This window comes from Euprymna scolopes, chromosome 28 (assembly GCF_053919585.1).
Source record: "Euprymna scolopes isolate OS-2025 chromosome 28, ASM5391958v1, whole genome shotgun sequence".
Classification (NCBI taxonomy): domain Eukaryota; kingdom Metazoa; phylum Mollusca; class Cephalopoda; order Sepiida; family Sepiolidae; genus Euprymna; species Euprymna scolopes.
Genome location: NC_136509.1, coordinates 2,498,609 through 2,512,885, shown reverse-complemented (window position 1 = coordinate 2,512,885; position 14,277 = coordinate 2,498,609). Strand labels below are relative to the sequence as shown.

Here is a 14,277-nt window from a genome sequence, read left to right as displayed (position 1 = left end):
CGTGTTTTATGTTTCTGTTTTTGTGTATATTTTGTGGCTAAAACAACATCGAGAAAGGAGTAAAAAAACGAAAAAAAAACGAGCGAAGTAAGCTTTTCTAACTGAAATTATTATTATTATTATTATTATTATTATTATTATTATTATTATTATTATCATTGTTCTTCTTCTACATATATTATTATCATTTTTATTTTTATTATTATCATTATCATTATTATTATCATTATTATTATTATCATTATTATTATTATTTAAAAAAACAAAATTTACTTCATTGGTTATTTCTATTATCACTAATATTATTACTAGTAGTAGTAGTGGTGATGGTGGTGGTAGTAGTGGTGGTATGTTTTTATTATTACTGTAGTTGTAATGGTAGGTGTTGTTTTTTGCTGTTATTGCTATTGTTGTTTTTGCTGTTAAGATTATTTCTACCGATATTAGTGTTGTCATTATCATTGTAGATTTTATTTCTATTGTTGGTGGTGGTAATAGGAATTGTGGTTCTTCTTAGAGACGATATCATAGAGATTCCAAGTATGAAGAGTAGTGATAGGCGGAAGGTGAAAAACGAGGTAAAAATAATTCAAGGAGTAATTCACAAAATCATAAGAAAGAACATATAGATTACGGAACTAAACAGGCTTCTGTATGCAGCGTCATACGTTATTGTGAATCGTCTTGGCTTATTACAGAAGAAAAAGGGATAAATGAAGGGTAGAAGGCCACACTGACAGAGGTGGGTTGAAGAAAGTTTTAAAAGGTGGCGAAAAGGCATTGGTAGAATCGAAGAAATAAGAAAAGGAATTAAACTAGAACAGAAAGCTAAGGACGAGCTTGAAAGGAGGTATAGATTGCTCGAAAAGGGGAACGATGAACGTTCTAACTATGTTGAAAGAAAAGGTCCACACTAGTGGTATGAAAATTAGAAACTTTATTGGAAAAATTGTTGCATTTCGGCAGAACAACCTTTTCCGGAACAATCAGTCTCAGCTGTATAAAGAATTAAATGATAGTAAATGGCGGGAAATAACAACACTCCAAATGCAAAAGATGCAAAGAAGTTCTGGAGTGGGATTTGGTCCGTCGAAGGGCGATATAATGAGAAGGCTAGCTGGTTGGGAGAGGTCAGAGAAAGGCTATCAGAAATTCAGCAGATGGAGAACGTTGAGATAACCATCGATGACGTTAAGGCTGGCATACGAAGGATGACAAACTGGAAGGCACCTGGTCCAGATGGAGTGATGGGCTTCTGGTTTAAACAGTTTCCATGCCTTTAGCCACCTATAGCTGCAGATCGGCTTGTGAAGGGGAGAACAACACTGATTAGGAAAGATCCTGCAAAAGGAACAGATGCCAATAATTATAGACTAATTACATGTCTGCCATTGATGTGGAAACTGTTGACTGGAATATTTGCGGAGAAAATTTATGAACATCTAGAGAGCAATGATGTTTTTCATGCCGAACAAAAGGTGTGACGGAAAGGCTCGAGAGGTATTAAAGAGCAACTACTAATTGATAAAGCAATAATTCAGGGGGGCAAAAAAGAAGAAGAAGAAGAAGAGGAATCTGCGCGTAGCATGGATCGATTACAGAAAGGCTTATGACATGGTTCCTCATTCATGGATACGTGAAATACTATTGATGATGAAGGTTGCTGAGAATGGGGTAGGGCTTTTGGGGACAAGTATGGCTCAATGGAAAACGGTGCTGAGAGCAAACAGGGAGGAGATGGGGATAGGGTTAGGGTTAGCATTAAACGTGGGATATTTCAAGGAGATTCGTTATCGCCACTTCTTTTTGTAATGATAATGATGCCACTGAGCTTCCTCTTGAAGAGAGAAAAACTGGGATATAACTTTGGATCTGGCGACAGGCGCCTCAACCATCTACTGTTTATGGATGATTTGAAAATATTCGGTAGAAATGAAATGGAAATGGAGAGACTGACAGAACTTGCGGGGACATACTCAGAAGACATTGGGATGGAGTTTGGGATTAGTAAATGTGCGGTGCTGGTGATGAAAAGAGGAGTAAATGTTCATTCGAATGGAATAGTGCTGCCGAATAGAGAAATCATGAAAGAAATAAAAGATACAGGATATAAGTATTTGGGAGTGCTGGAGGGTGTAGGCACCATGAACAGAGAAATGAAGGAAAAGGTCAGGAAGGAGTATCTAATTAAATGTATGGGCAGTCAGTGTTTTGAGATACATTACGGGAATTTTAGTCTGATATGGATTTTCATGCCATGGATATCGCAACAAGAAAAGTTTTAGCAATGTTTGGTATATTTCACATTCGAAGTAGCGTTGAAATGCTGTATCAAAAGAGGAAAGATGGTTGGAGAGGATTGAAAAGTGCAAAAGATTGTGTTAGAACCCAGGAGATGTCGTTGAAGGAGCATGTAGTTAGAAGTGAGGAGTGGATGCTTAAGGTTGTAGCCAATGAAGTGGAGGTATGTTAGACCAAGGCTGATTATGTGAAACGTATGGATAGGGAAAGGGCAGAGGAACTGGCTAGGAAGAAAATTCTTGGAAGGTTCTTCCAGGATATAGCAGAAGTGGCTGATGCAAGATCATGGCAATGACTTAGAGCTGGGTATCTGGCTAAGAGTACTGAAGCTTTTGTTTGTGCAGCAAAAGAGCAGGCATTAGGAACACAATTTTTCAAAAAAGTGGTTCTAGGAGAGGAAGTTGCTGCAGAATGCCGGATTTGTGGTAAGACCTCAGAGTCAATTGCGAACCTTGCAGCAGGGTGTAGTGGACTGGCCCAGAGAGAGTACCGCAAAAGACACGATCGCATGGGACTCCGGATATATTGGGAGGTGTGTAAGAGGATTGGGGTGAAGTGTGCTAGAAAATGGTTTGAGGAGGTGCCTGATGAAGTGAGAACAAGTGAGGGTAGCAAGGTAGAGGTATGGTGGGACAAAAGTGTCATAACTACCAAGCAATTGGAACATAATCGTCCGCATTTGGTCGTCATTGACAAGGTCGCAAAAACTGGCAGATTGTAGACTTCTCAGTACCCTGGGACAGGAATGTGAGAGAGAATGAGAAGTGGGACAATTATGCTCCTTTGACTTTGGAGATAAGGCGTATACACGGGGTTACAACACAAATAATCCCGGTCGTAGTTGGTACACTAGGAGTAGTATCAAGTCGTCTGGAAGGACAATTGAAAAAACTACAAATCCCCGATGTTTTAGGCTGTCTTCAACCCTCTGCGATTGTATGTACCACCAACATCCTTAGAAAACCCCTTGATCTTTGAAGCTCCTGGTTTGAAGCCGGGGTTAAGGGAAATCCTCTGGAAATGAATCCCATCCCTTTCCAGAGAGACGTTCATAAACGAAATCAGAATAATAATAATAATAATAATAATAATAATAATAATAATAATAAAAATAATAATAATGATAATAATAATAATGATAATAATAATAATAATAATGATAATAATAATAATTATAATAATAATAATAATAATAATAATTATAATAATAATAATAATAATTATAATAATAATAATAATAATGATGATAATAATAATAATAATGATAATAATAATAATAATAATGATAATAATAATAATGATAATAATAATAATAATAATAATAATAATAATAATAATAATAATAATAATAATAATAATAGATCAGCTTTATCTACAAAGTTTGTAAAGTCTGTATTTACTGACCTTTTGACCATGTAAACGTTAGAGGTATTGTCTGTGCTCAGTGTGGGGAAAATACCTCTCACGGCATGAGATAGTATGGATAAGCCCCAAAATTGAAATTGCGTTATTTTGAAGCGAGAAAAATAATACACTCACAGTTATTTATTCTTAAAGAAATTTAATTCAACTTTCAAATATTTAAGGTCGGATAACTAGTGCTTTTCTATCTTTTATACTCTTAACTAAACGCACTTGAACCGATACCAAAAATTGTTTAGATTCCTCATACTTTCACCGTTTGTCAATTGACCTTTACTCCTGATCTGAAATGGAACACGTACATCAGGTCTGTTGCCAAGGACGCTGGGAATATGGCGGGATCCTTCTACCACTCCAGCAGATATCTCACTACTGATGCAATCCTCTATCTGTATAAAAGCCAAGTACGTCCAAGGATGGAGTACTGCTGCCACATCTTGGCAGGAGCTGCTAAAAAACCACTATCCTGCCTTGACAGAGTACAAAATAGACTTTGTGGCTTAGTGGGGGGTGCCCTTTTCTCTTCCCTGCAACCTCTCTCCCACAGAAGAAACATTGCAAGTCTGTCTTTGTTTTATCGTTATTTCCATGGCAGGTGCTCGTCTGAGCTCCAATCTCTCGCCCCCCCCCTCGCCAATCTTTCACAAGAAACACCCGTCTGGCTGAAACTACTGTCAATAATTTTCCCCACTCTTTATCTGTGCCTAAATCCAAACGTAGATTCCATGAGCAAAGCTTCTTTCCTCGAACTGCACGCCAGTGGAACTCTCTGCCGCTTGCTGTTTCCCACCTGTCTTCAAGTCCAACATAAACAAACTCCTGACAAACCGCCCCCTTAAGTGGGACACTCTATCAAATCTCCAATACTAATGCTTACTACAATACTATCTCATTGATTACTGTACACGCAATAACCCTTATCCCTGAGTGGCCTTTGGGCCTTGATAAGTGGTGACCCCCATGTAAAAAAAAATTTCGATCATTTAAACAATTATTACAATAATCAAATTCTATACGGTAAACCTAGCGCAACATATCATGTAGTCGAAATCATTTTATTTTTGATGCTGTAAATCCATGAATATACATCGATCAGACTAGAGTTTAGGCTTGTATTCATGTAATAAAATATCCAGAATGCAACTAATAAACAGTATTGAATTCTGGTCCAACATACCTTGTATCATTGCATTGTTAACTTTCGCGTGTCACCAATTATTTTGTTTCAAAAGTTCGATTTACAGAATAAATGATGACGACCTTCGAAAAAATAACGATTTTGTATCGATTTAATATCTTTGGTAACCAATGATGTGTTCACGATTCACAGGTCAACGGATTATTGAAAACTATCGATTATTTACTTGCAGTTAGAGTTCGTGAATTGATTTCACGAACATAAGTTTTGAATTGCTTAAATGTTCCTTTAATAAGATATAATGCAACTAAAATCTAATGTTTATAAGTATTTTCCCCCCAATTTTGATCAAAGTTTGATTATAGGAAATTCATTAATTTTAGGTTTTAAAATGTCTTAACATTAAATTAATATTCAGATATTGTTAATTTGTATATAATCACAATGGATTCAGCTTAATACAATTCTGAAATAATTGAATTTTTAGATGGGATGTTGTACACATAATCTTCCTCTGAACTTCTTTAACAAAGAAATTGAAATATGAGTAATATTTATTCATTTGCTGTTTAAACTATATCGTGGAAATTTCACAAATGTAGGAGGTATCTGAATTTTCTCGAACGGATCTTAAAACTTGATAAAACTAAATATTATTCGAAAATATAGCTGTCCTTTGTTTAAAAATAATCTTTGATAGTAATTAATTTCATCATATATGCTATCGCGTTGAGTGCAAATATTAAGGAGAGACTTTTACTTCACAGGTCTGAAGTTTTAAATGCAAAAACAAATATGATCTAAATTAGAATAAGCAATATCTTAGGTACGTGCAAAATAATGCCGATATTTACATTTAGTTGAACGTCAAAAAACGACATTATTTTTGCACCAACCTAATATTAGCTTCTCAATTCGAATTGTAGTTGAATTTTTCTCATTAAAATTAACCTTTGTGGTTTTATTTATTTAATTTATTTTTTTATTAATTTGAACTAAAACTCCTTTTCATTATGAATATGATGTTAAGCATCTAATATTTGTTTGAATTTACGTCTTATTGTAATTCTTTATTTGAATGTTACTTATTAAAAGATAAATCAGTTTATCAATTTTTAATTTTGTTTTTATTCATTAATTTGGTATTTGGGTTTTTTTTATTATTGTGCTTGAGTTTAGTTTATTAATATTACGTTAAACTTCTTTTTTAATTAATTAGAAAAAACATTTACTGGTCACGGTTTTATTTCGATTTTATCTTTCTTTCTGTTTTGTTTTTTAGTAGAGCTCATTTTTTATGTTTTTATTTAAATTTGGTCATTTTATTAACGTGTTTTATTACTTACGCTTTTTCGTTAATAATCGAAAATTCATGATCTGAAGTTGAGTAGCTTCTACGTATTTTTAGCTGAACTTAATTATTTTCTAAATTTTCGCTGATTTTCTGTTAGTAATTTGAAATTTGGATTATGTACATTTATTCATTTGAAGTTGTGTTTTTAAAAAAAATTATCATCCTATCACCCAAAATAAGGCACAGGACCACTTAGTTGTGAGTGGCTACTATTTAGGACTATATTTACAGGGATACTATTTATGGAGTTGGGCAGCGAGAGGTATGTTCACATTACACTTGAATTTCTGCATGTTAGTACAGTCAGTGAAGCAGGGGACCGGAAGGGAATTCCAAAGTACAGCAGCCCGAGGAAAAAAATTATTATAGTAGACGACTTTACAGCATCTAGTGACCTCTACAATTTAGGTATGGTATTTTGCTGCCTGTTGGGTTTGTCGTCGAGGAGTTACTAGTGCTCTAACTTCGCCATCGAAATACTTGTAAAATAGGCACAATGATGCCACTTTTGGGCGATAAGTCCGAGGTTGTTTAGTTGATAGTTCAGGACCTATTAGGTGAGCTACTCTGTTTTGAACAATGTCTATTGTATTTTTATTAGATAGTAAAACGCAGATTCTCACAGCAATAATTATACAATGTGCAAAAGTTTTTTTTTAATAATAAATGTTGTTGATATGTACTTTTCAGGCAAAAGGCGGTTCTGGACGAAACGGCGGAGGTGGTGGTCGAATGTCTATCCAGTATGTTCATAATGCCTTTATTGGTCAAAATTACTCCCAGGGTGGACTTGGAGTGGCCGAGAATGGTGCTGCCGGAACGGTATTGCTAAATAACATTGGCAACGGCATATACAAAGGAAACCGAACATTGTATATATACAATCAAGGTGGAAAAGGGGTAAGTAAAGATGGCAATACAACATCGCACTTATTGTTATTAATTTATTACTAGCAGGAATTGTGGAAATTACACAGGGGACTGATTTATGTGTAATGCATTGATGTTGGCATATTGTAGCTAATCAGCGTAGATGGAGACGCTCTAATATTAGAGTAACTATTTTGTTAAAAGTATTTATCCAAGCTAGCAAGGACCCCGGTGTAGCCAGGTCGTAAAATACGTTTAAATATGGTATTTTAATTCTTGTAGATTCTGTATATATTATTATAGAGTTAATGTTCTATCGATTTGCATATATTATAAAATTGCAGTTAAAAAATATCTATATGACTTGGGTTTATCAGCTTGAATCGAAACCGTGTCCCAAATTATTTATAAAAACAATAGATTACTAAGGTGGCATCATCTAAAATTGAAACCGAAACCAAGACGTTTGAAGAATTTTTAATAAAATTATTTTTTAAAAATAAATTATTGGAATGTCAGTAGCTATAATCGAAACCGAAACGAAAACTTATCAAGAATTCTTGATAAAATTATTTATAAAAAGTAGATGACTAGTGTGCCATCAGCTACAATCGAAACCGAAACCAAAACTTTTTAAGCACTTTTATAAAAAAAAAAATCAAATCAGATAACTTGATTATGTAGTAGAGCTGACATCTATTTAATGTAGCCGCCTTCAGCCTAGCATGCCTTTACCACAAGCGCCCGCCGGAGCTCGGCGAATATTCGGCTGATGGAATTTGGTGTTGTGAGAGGTCATGTTGGTGATGTTTTCAATTTATGACCAAACAGAGTAATTCAGCGGATTCAGGTCGGGGAAGGAGAGGCAAGTGAGAGAAGGGTACAAAGTCGCAACACTTTTTCTGCAGCCAAGTCTGGGTCTCTTTGGACTTGTGGGCCGGCACCGAGTCCTGCTGCCACACCCAGGGTCTGCCAGTGGCTACCTGATAGCACCAGGGCATCACCAAACTCTTCAGCACATCCAGGTACACTTTGGTGGTGACTTTTAAGCCGACTTACAAATTTACAAATCCGAGTTTGTAGTTAACCGCTAGCCCACCGTCACCTCCCTTTAATTAATTATATTTTTATTACTATATTCTTCACCCTCAAGAATGTTGCCGTGATTTTAATTTTGTTATTTTTATAAAATCTTTTACTTTTTCGTTTACAGAATCGGAAAACACGGATAACCATTTCTTCGGATAAACAAAACGGTGAAGTTATTGATGTTCTTGATGTTGGCAAGAATGCAAGAATTGGACTGTTGGCTACTGATTCAAATGGTCTGCCAGAGAAAAGTGCCCGCACACTCACTGTCACTTATGTTGCTGGGGATAACACGGCTGTTGTCTATGTCGAACCCAAGATGTGGCTTAATATTAATTTTGCCAACAGAGCAGCTCTGTCATTTGATGTGGTTCTATACGAGGTTTGTACCCCTTCGAGGATTTGCTGTAGTGGTGAAATATAAGGTCAAAATAGGCCAGAAATTTCGTGGTATATTATTTATATTTAACTCCTATTGGGAACTACAGTAACAGCATGATGTACTAATTTCAAGAATATTGGACGTCAAAATCATTAAATACAATTATAAACAACTCGTTAGGATGAAATATTATGAAATTGAATTTCATAATATTTAATCAATTTTAATTTTGTGAAGTTCAGGTTCTATTAAGTGTCTAAAAATAAGTTAAAGTTTCCTAAATATTTGAAATAGTTACAAGTTTTTAAAAATATTTTAATATTAGAAATTCTTACACGTTAACCTAATTTTCTTTCTTAATTAGAATTAGATAATAAATAGTTAATGCTACATAATATTATTAACATCATTTAGACTATTGTGCTCATCTTGGATTTTATCCTCACAACGGTTCGGCTGATGTAACCTTCGAACTTCTTCAGGTGCGTTTTCACGAACTTCGCAAATACCCGGATTATGTATTAAAAGTGCTAAGTAATAATAAATTCTAAGTGAAAGTGTACTAGTGGTCGAAGGTTCAATCCTCAGTAGTTGTGATACTCGGGCAACAATTATCAATTTCCTCTGTACGACCATAACTGGCAGAACGAGAGAAAGTTATCTTCATCGATTGTATATAGGGTTCTGTTCGAAATTCGCACAGATTCCCGAGCTGAGTTCCTCATAAAGATTCCAAAGTCTGAATAGACGCAACTGAGATCGGAGTTTACAGCAGTCGAAACATCCAAGTTGAGACAAGGAGTCCGCATAATCCAAATGATACATGGATTCAATACGATAAATCTGTATTGATTACATGGTTACATTATCCTATAATACAATTCTTACACGTTTACGTAATTTGTCTTTCCTAATTAGAATTAGATAATAAATTCCAGTTAATATAATGTAATATTACAATAAAAAAATGCGAGCATGAAAAGTAATATGGTTAAGCTTAAACATGGAAAAGTAAAGGACTAGTTGTTAAAACTGGAAAAAGAAAAGGACAAGATATTCTAGTAAAACCTATAATAAATTCCTGACTTAAAATATTACAGCATTAAGAATTAATTATATAATGTTATATATTGAATTTCGAAATAAATCCTTAATGCTGCAATATTATATATTTATATAGTTATAAATTTATTATAGTTTTTACTAGAATATATTGTCCTTTTCTTTTCCAGTTTTAACAACTAGTCCTTTACTTTTCCATGTTCAAGCTTAATCATATTACTTTTCATGCTCGCATTTTTAATACATTATAAAATACCGACAAGCTTTTCCAAGACAATTCTTTTATCAGTCATTCTCAAATGTAAAAAATCTTACTCTCTAATCCGAAGAATCGGTCCAGGAAAAACTGACCACTACCAAGTTGGTTCCTTTATTGTTATTTTCGGCACTTGTACAGTTTAATCAAGACATTAAAAAATGAAAATATCGAAGAAAGGCTATATTGTACGTATCCGTTTTGGACTGAAGATCTTCGAAAAGAATTTTTATTTGATCTAATTGAGTAGTTTTTGTTTTTTTTTTACAGCAGAAAAACACGTTATTATGAAAGCCCGTTGAAGTCAGCCATTATGGACATTTTTAACACGCCACGGAGAGATAACTCCATATAAAGCGCCGACACTCGCTCCCCATCTTTATATCTAACTTTTCTTCCTAAAATTTGAACCTTTTGCTCAGTATCATAAGTAATTGTTTTTTCGCTGAAAAAAAAAACTACTTGATGAAATTAAGTGAAATTTTTTTTCGAAGAACTTCGTTCCATAACGGATACGTACAATACAACCTTTTTTTTTTCGATATTTTCATTTTTTAATGTCTTGATTAAACTGTACAAGTACCTATTTTTCTCCTAAGTGTCTTGGCGGCACGTTTTATATAGCTTGATATAAAGAGAGACGTAGACAGTTTATTTAATACGAGGGAGATTCATTATGTGAGGGAGGAATCCGTTAACACTTTTGAGGTAGGTGTTAAACAAAGTTCATTTACAAAACCGAATCACAAAAGCACATTACCTTTTCGGTTGAAAGATGGCAAAGGCTTACAGAATGACATCATCTTGTCTTCCTTTCTGAAGAATCGATCCCGGAAAAACAGACTACTACCAAGTTGGTCCCTTTAGTATTTTTTCTCCTATGTGTCTTGGCGGCCCCATTTCTATATCAAACCTTAAATGTAACTGGCTTTACCATCGGCCATTTTTATATATGCGCGTAAAGTATCTTGTCAACTCAGTGAATATTTTTTCATCTTTTCAGAATGCTTCGATGAACCTACCATACGAAACGCTATTAAAAGACAGTCACGTGACTCTTTACGGAGGTCTAATCAGGGGTCTTAATTCTCTCATCTTGTCTCTCAATGGAATATTTTCCGTCTACCCACCGGCGCTTCTTAATTCTACAAGACCAAGTGAATTCTTGCTGAAAAAGGTCAGAATAAACGATGGTGGCCATTTCTCGTATGAAGGAAATGCGAACGATTCGTTGCGACTAAATTTGGAAGAGAACCTCACAATTCATGGAGGAGGAGTAATGACGGGAAATAACTTGAATATTACAGGTAAGAGGTTTTATCTTGACCAACATTAAAATAGGTTTGACTATTTTATACGTCTTTATCATTCGGACGACTATTCCATCTTATTATATTCACCCCATTTTAATCGATGCAACATCCGACCCTTTCTAGATGCATTTCGTCAAACTTGAGAACTTCTAGTCAAAGTCGGAAACTCTACTGTGCTAGAAAATTACTCCCATTCATCGAGTAGTGCTACCACATCTAGGTTAGTGTATTTAACAGTAGTCGATCCCTCTTAGATAGGATTCAAAAAAGTACTTCAAATCTAATAGATTTCAAAACTATCAACCAAGCTCCAACTCCTGTCTCATAACCGCGAGCTTGCATCTCTATGCAGTTTTTTTTTTCACAATTACTTTTAATGGAACATGCTCTGACAAACACACAACTGTTGAATTATCTCCCTTTCAAAGTTGTTCTTCAGAAATGAAAACAAGAAAATTGTTTAAAAACAGATTCATATTTATAAGCGTGATAGACAAAATAGCTTTGTAGATCATATAATGTGAGATGTTTTATTTTTGAAATCATCCTTGCTTTGCCTGCCTAATCCAATATAAGTTTAACCGATTCATTTTCCTAATTTCTATCGGAGTTAAAGTTGTTTAAAACATAACCACTAATAAATGTGTTTACTGTTAAATATGGGTGAAAAAGAAACGATTTCGAAACTGAAGAAATGTAATAGTTTTTTTTTTCTTTTCTTCTTTATTAGTCAAGCCCATCCCGATTATACATATTGGTACTTATATAACGTAAGGGGCTGCTATTTGGGACCATGTTCAGGTGAAATGAGCGAGATGTCGATTTACATGTCAGAGCAATCAGAGAAACAAGTAACAGGAAGGGAATTACAAAGTCTAATGGCCTCTACTGCAAAGAGTTGGGATGTTGTTGCTAAACGAGACTTTCATGAATATGTGCGTCGAATGGGTACAACTACGATGATTCAATCAGCACACATTTGATTAGTGAACAGTCACAGAGATGCGATATTACGGCTATATGACAGGGGTTAGGGTTGACAGTTGATTGGATACTTTCTTTTGACCCTATCAAAAAGGGAGAGAGACTAGTGGAAAATGTACAAGTCCATATATAAAATTAATACTCCATGCATGGGCTAGTTGTGGCTTTGTAACAATACAGGATACTCTCAGGAGTGAAGAATTTTCTAGTTCTTTACATGTTTTTTACTTACTAAGGTTTCTAGAATTTTAATAAAATGTATGCATTTGGATTCCGACCTAAGCCTGTACATAAATTATACTAGTAGTTTCTATTTGCTAAATATTATCAATAAACGTGTAATTTTATACTTAATCCAAGTCGATTTATTACGATTCAATCTTGTGTTTCAATTAATTTCATTTTATGATATTTTACAGCAAAAAACATAAGGATCGATACTGACGGTGTTGTTGACGCAAAAGGAAAGGGTTTCCGACCAGGAAATGGAATAAGGCAGGCTGTGTGGGACGGTTTATCTAGTTCCGGTGCCTCCCACGGCGGACTTGGTGGACATGGTTCGCACGGAATTTACGCTCCCATCGCGTATGGAAATTTCTTAAAACCCGATAGTTATGGCGGAGCAGGACATTCTACAACTGCCAAAATTGTTGGTGGCGAGGGAGGAGGAATTGTCACTATGAAAGCAGAAGATGAAATTGAAATCGATGGTTCGATTTCTGTTGATGGCATCGATGCTAAGACTGTTGGCCTGGGTGGTGGTGCAGGCGGGAGTATACAACTAATTGCTAACAACTTTAAAGGTAAGTTTTTTACATAAAATATTGATACGGGCGGCGCTCTTTTTAACTCTGCATTCAACATTCTTACTGTAATTACTTTATACACGATTTATAAAAAAAACTAACAAGAGGCCCGGCGTTTTCCGGTCGTAAAATACGCTTAAATATATTTTAATTCATGCAGATTTCATATTTACTATTAAAGAATTAATTCTCTATTGAATATTATATTGTACCTAATATATAGTAGTGATTACAAAATATTTTACAAAATAACTTGGGGTTTTGTCAGCTAGAATCGATACCTTTCGCATTCCCTACTTTTTGAGCTATCGACATATAAGAAAGATTCAAAATTAAACTACTTAAAAGTGTGAATGAATTTTTGCATGCGCAAATAAAAAGAAATATGTCGGCAATTTTTAATGAAAATTTTGTATTTCAACTTTCCGACATATTCATGTAAGCGTTGTTCATCCATTCGAACGAAGGTTTTATTCGTTATAAACCATCCTTTGTTCATGGTTACTACTTTTTCTACTACTGTGTTATGTGATCAGTAGTTTAAGAGTGTATCGGTTAAATATAGCTGCTAGAAAGGACTTATCCTGCCTTGGTAGAGTTCAAAATAGACTTCGTAGCCTTGTAGGGGATGTTCTTTTCTCTTCCCTGCAACCTCTATCTCACAGAAGAGATGTTGCGAGTTTGTCTCTGCTTTATCGGTATTTTCATGGCAAGTGCTCGGCTAAGCTCCATTCTATGACCCCCCTCGCCAAACTTTCACAAGAAACACCCGTCTAGCAGAAAACACTATCACTAGTTTCCCCCACTCTTTATCTGTGCCTAAACCTAAACGTAGGTTCTATGAGCAAGCTTCTTTCTTAGAACTGCACGCATATGGAATTGTCTTCCGTTTTCCTGCTTTCCGGCTGACTACAATATGGTTGTCTTCAAGTCTAACGTAAACAAGTTTTTGATGAGCCGTTCCATATAAGTTAACAAATTTACCGAATCTCCATTACTAACGATTACTATATTGTCCAATTTCTACTGTACACTCTTTAACCCTTATCCCCGAGTGGCCTCTTGGCCTTGATAAGTGGCGATGCCTCTGTAAAAATATTTTTACAAATACACACATGCATACATCTGTTTTATTCATATAGATTTAGTTTCACTTAAATGTAAATATACTAAAACTGTATCACGCTTGTAAATAGGATAGGATAAACTCTTGATGAGTTTATTTACTTCCTCTGCAGCATGTTTGACACAAGGTAAGTTGGTGCTATGCAAAGCCGGCACATATAAGGAAATGCACTCT

General features: G+C 34.9%; 1 protein-coding gene across 1 annotated transcript in view; it reads left to right on the top strand.

Annotated features, from left to right (window-relative positions):
* Window positions 1–14,277, top strand: part of LOC145249431 (uncharacterized) — a 911,941-nt gene that overhangs the window by 446,957 nt on the left and 450,707 nt on the right. Inside the window, exons 57-60 of the mRNA XM_080110989.1 lie at window positions 6,906–7,115; window positions 8,299–8,556; window positions 10,878–11,181; window positions 12,591–12,974. Of these exons, the coding sequence (XP_079967115.1) occupies window positions 6,906–7,115; window positions 8,299–8,556; window positions 10,878–11,181; window positions 12,591–12,974 (1,156 nt within the window). The remainder of the gene's footprint in view (window positions 1–6,905; window positions 7,116–8,298; window positions 8,557–10,877; window positions 11,182–12,590; window positions 12,975–14,277) is intronic.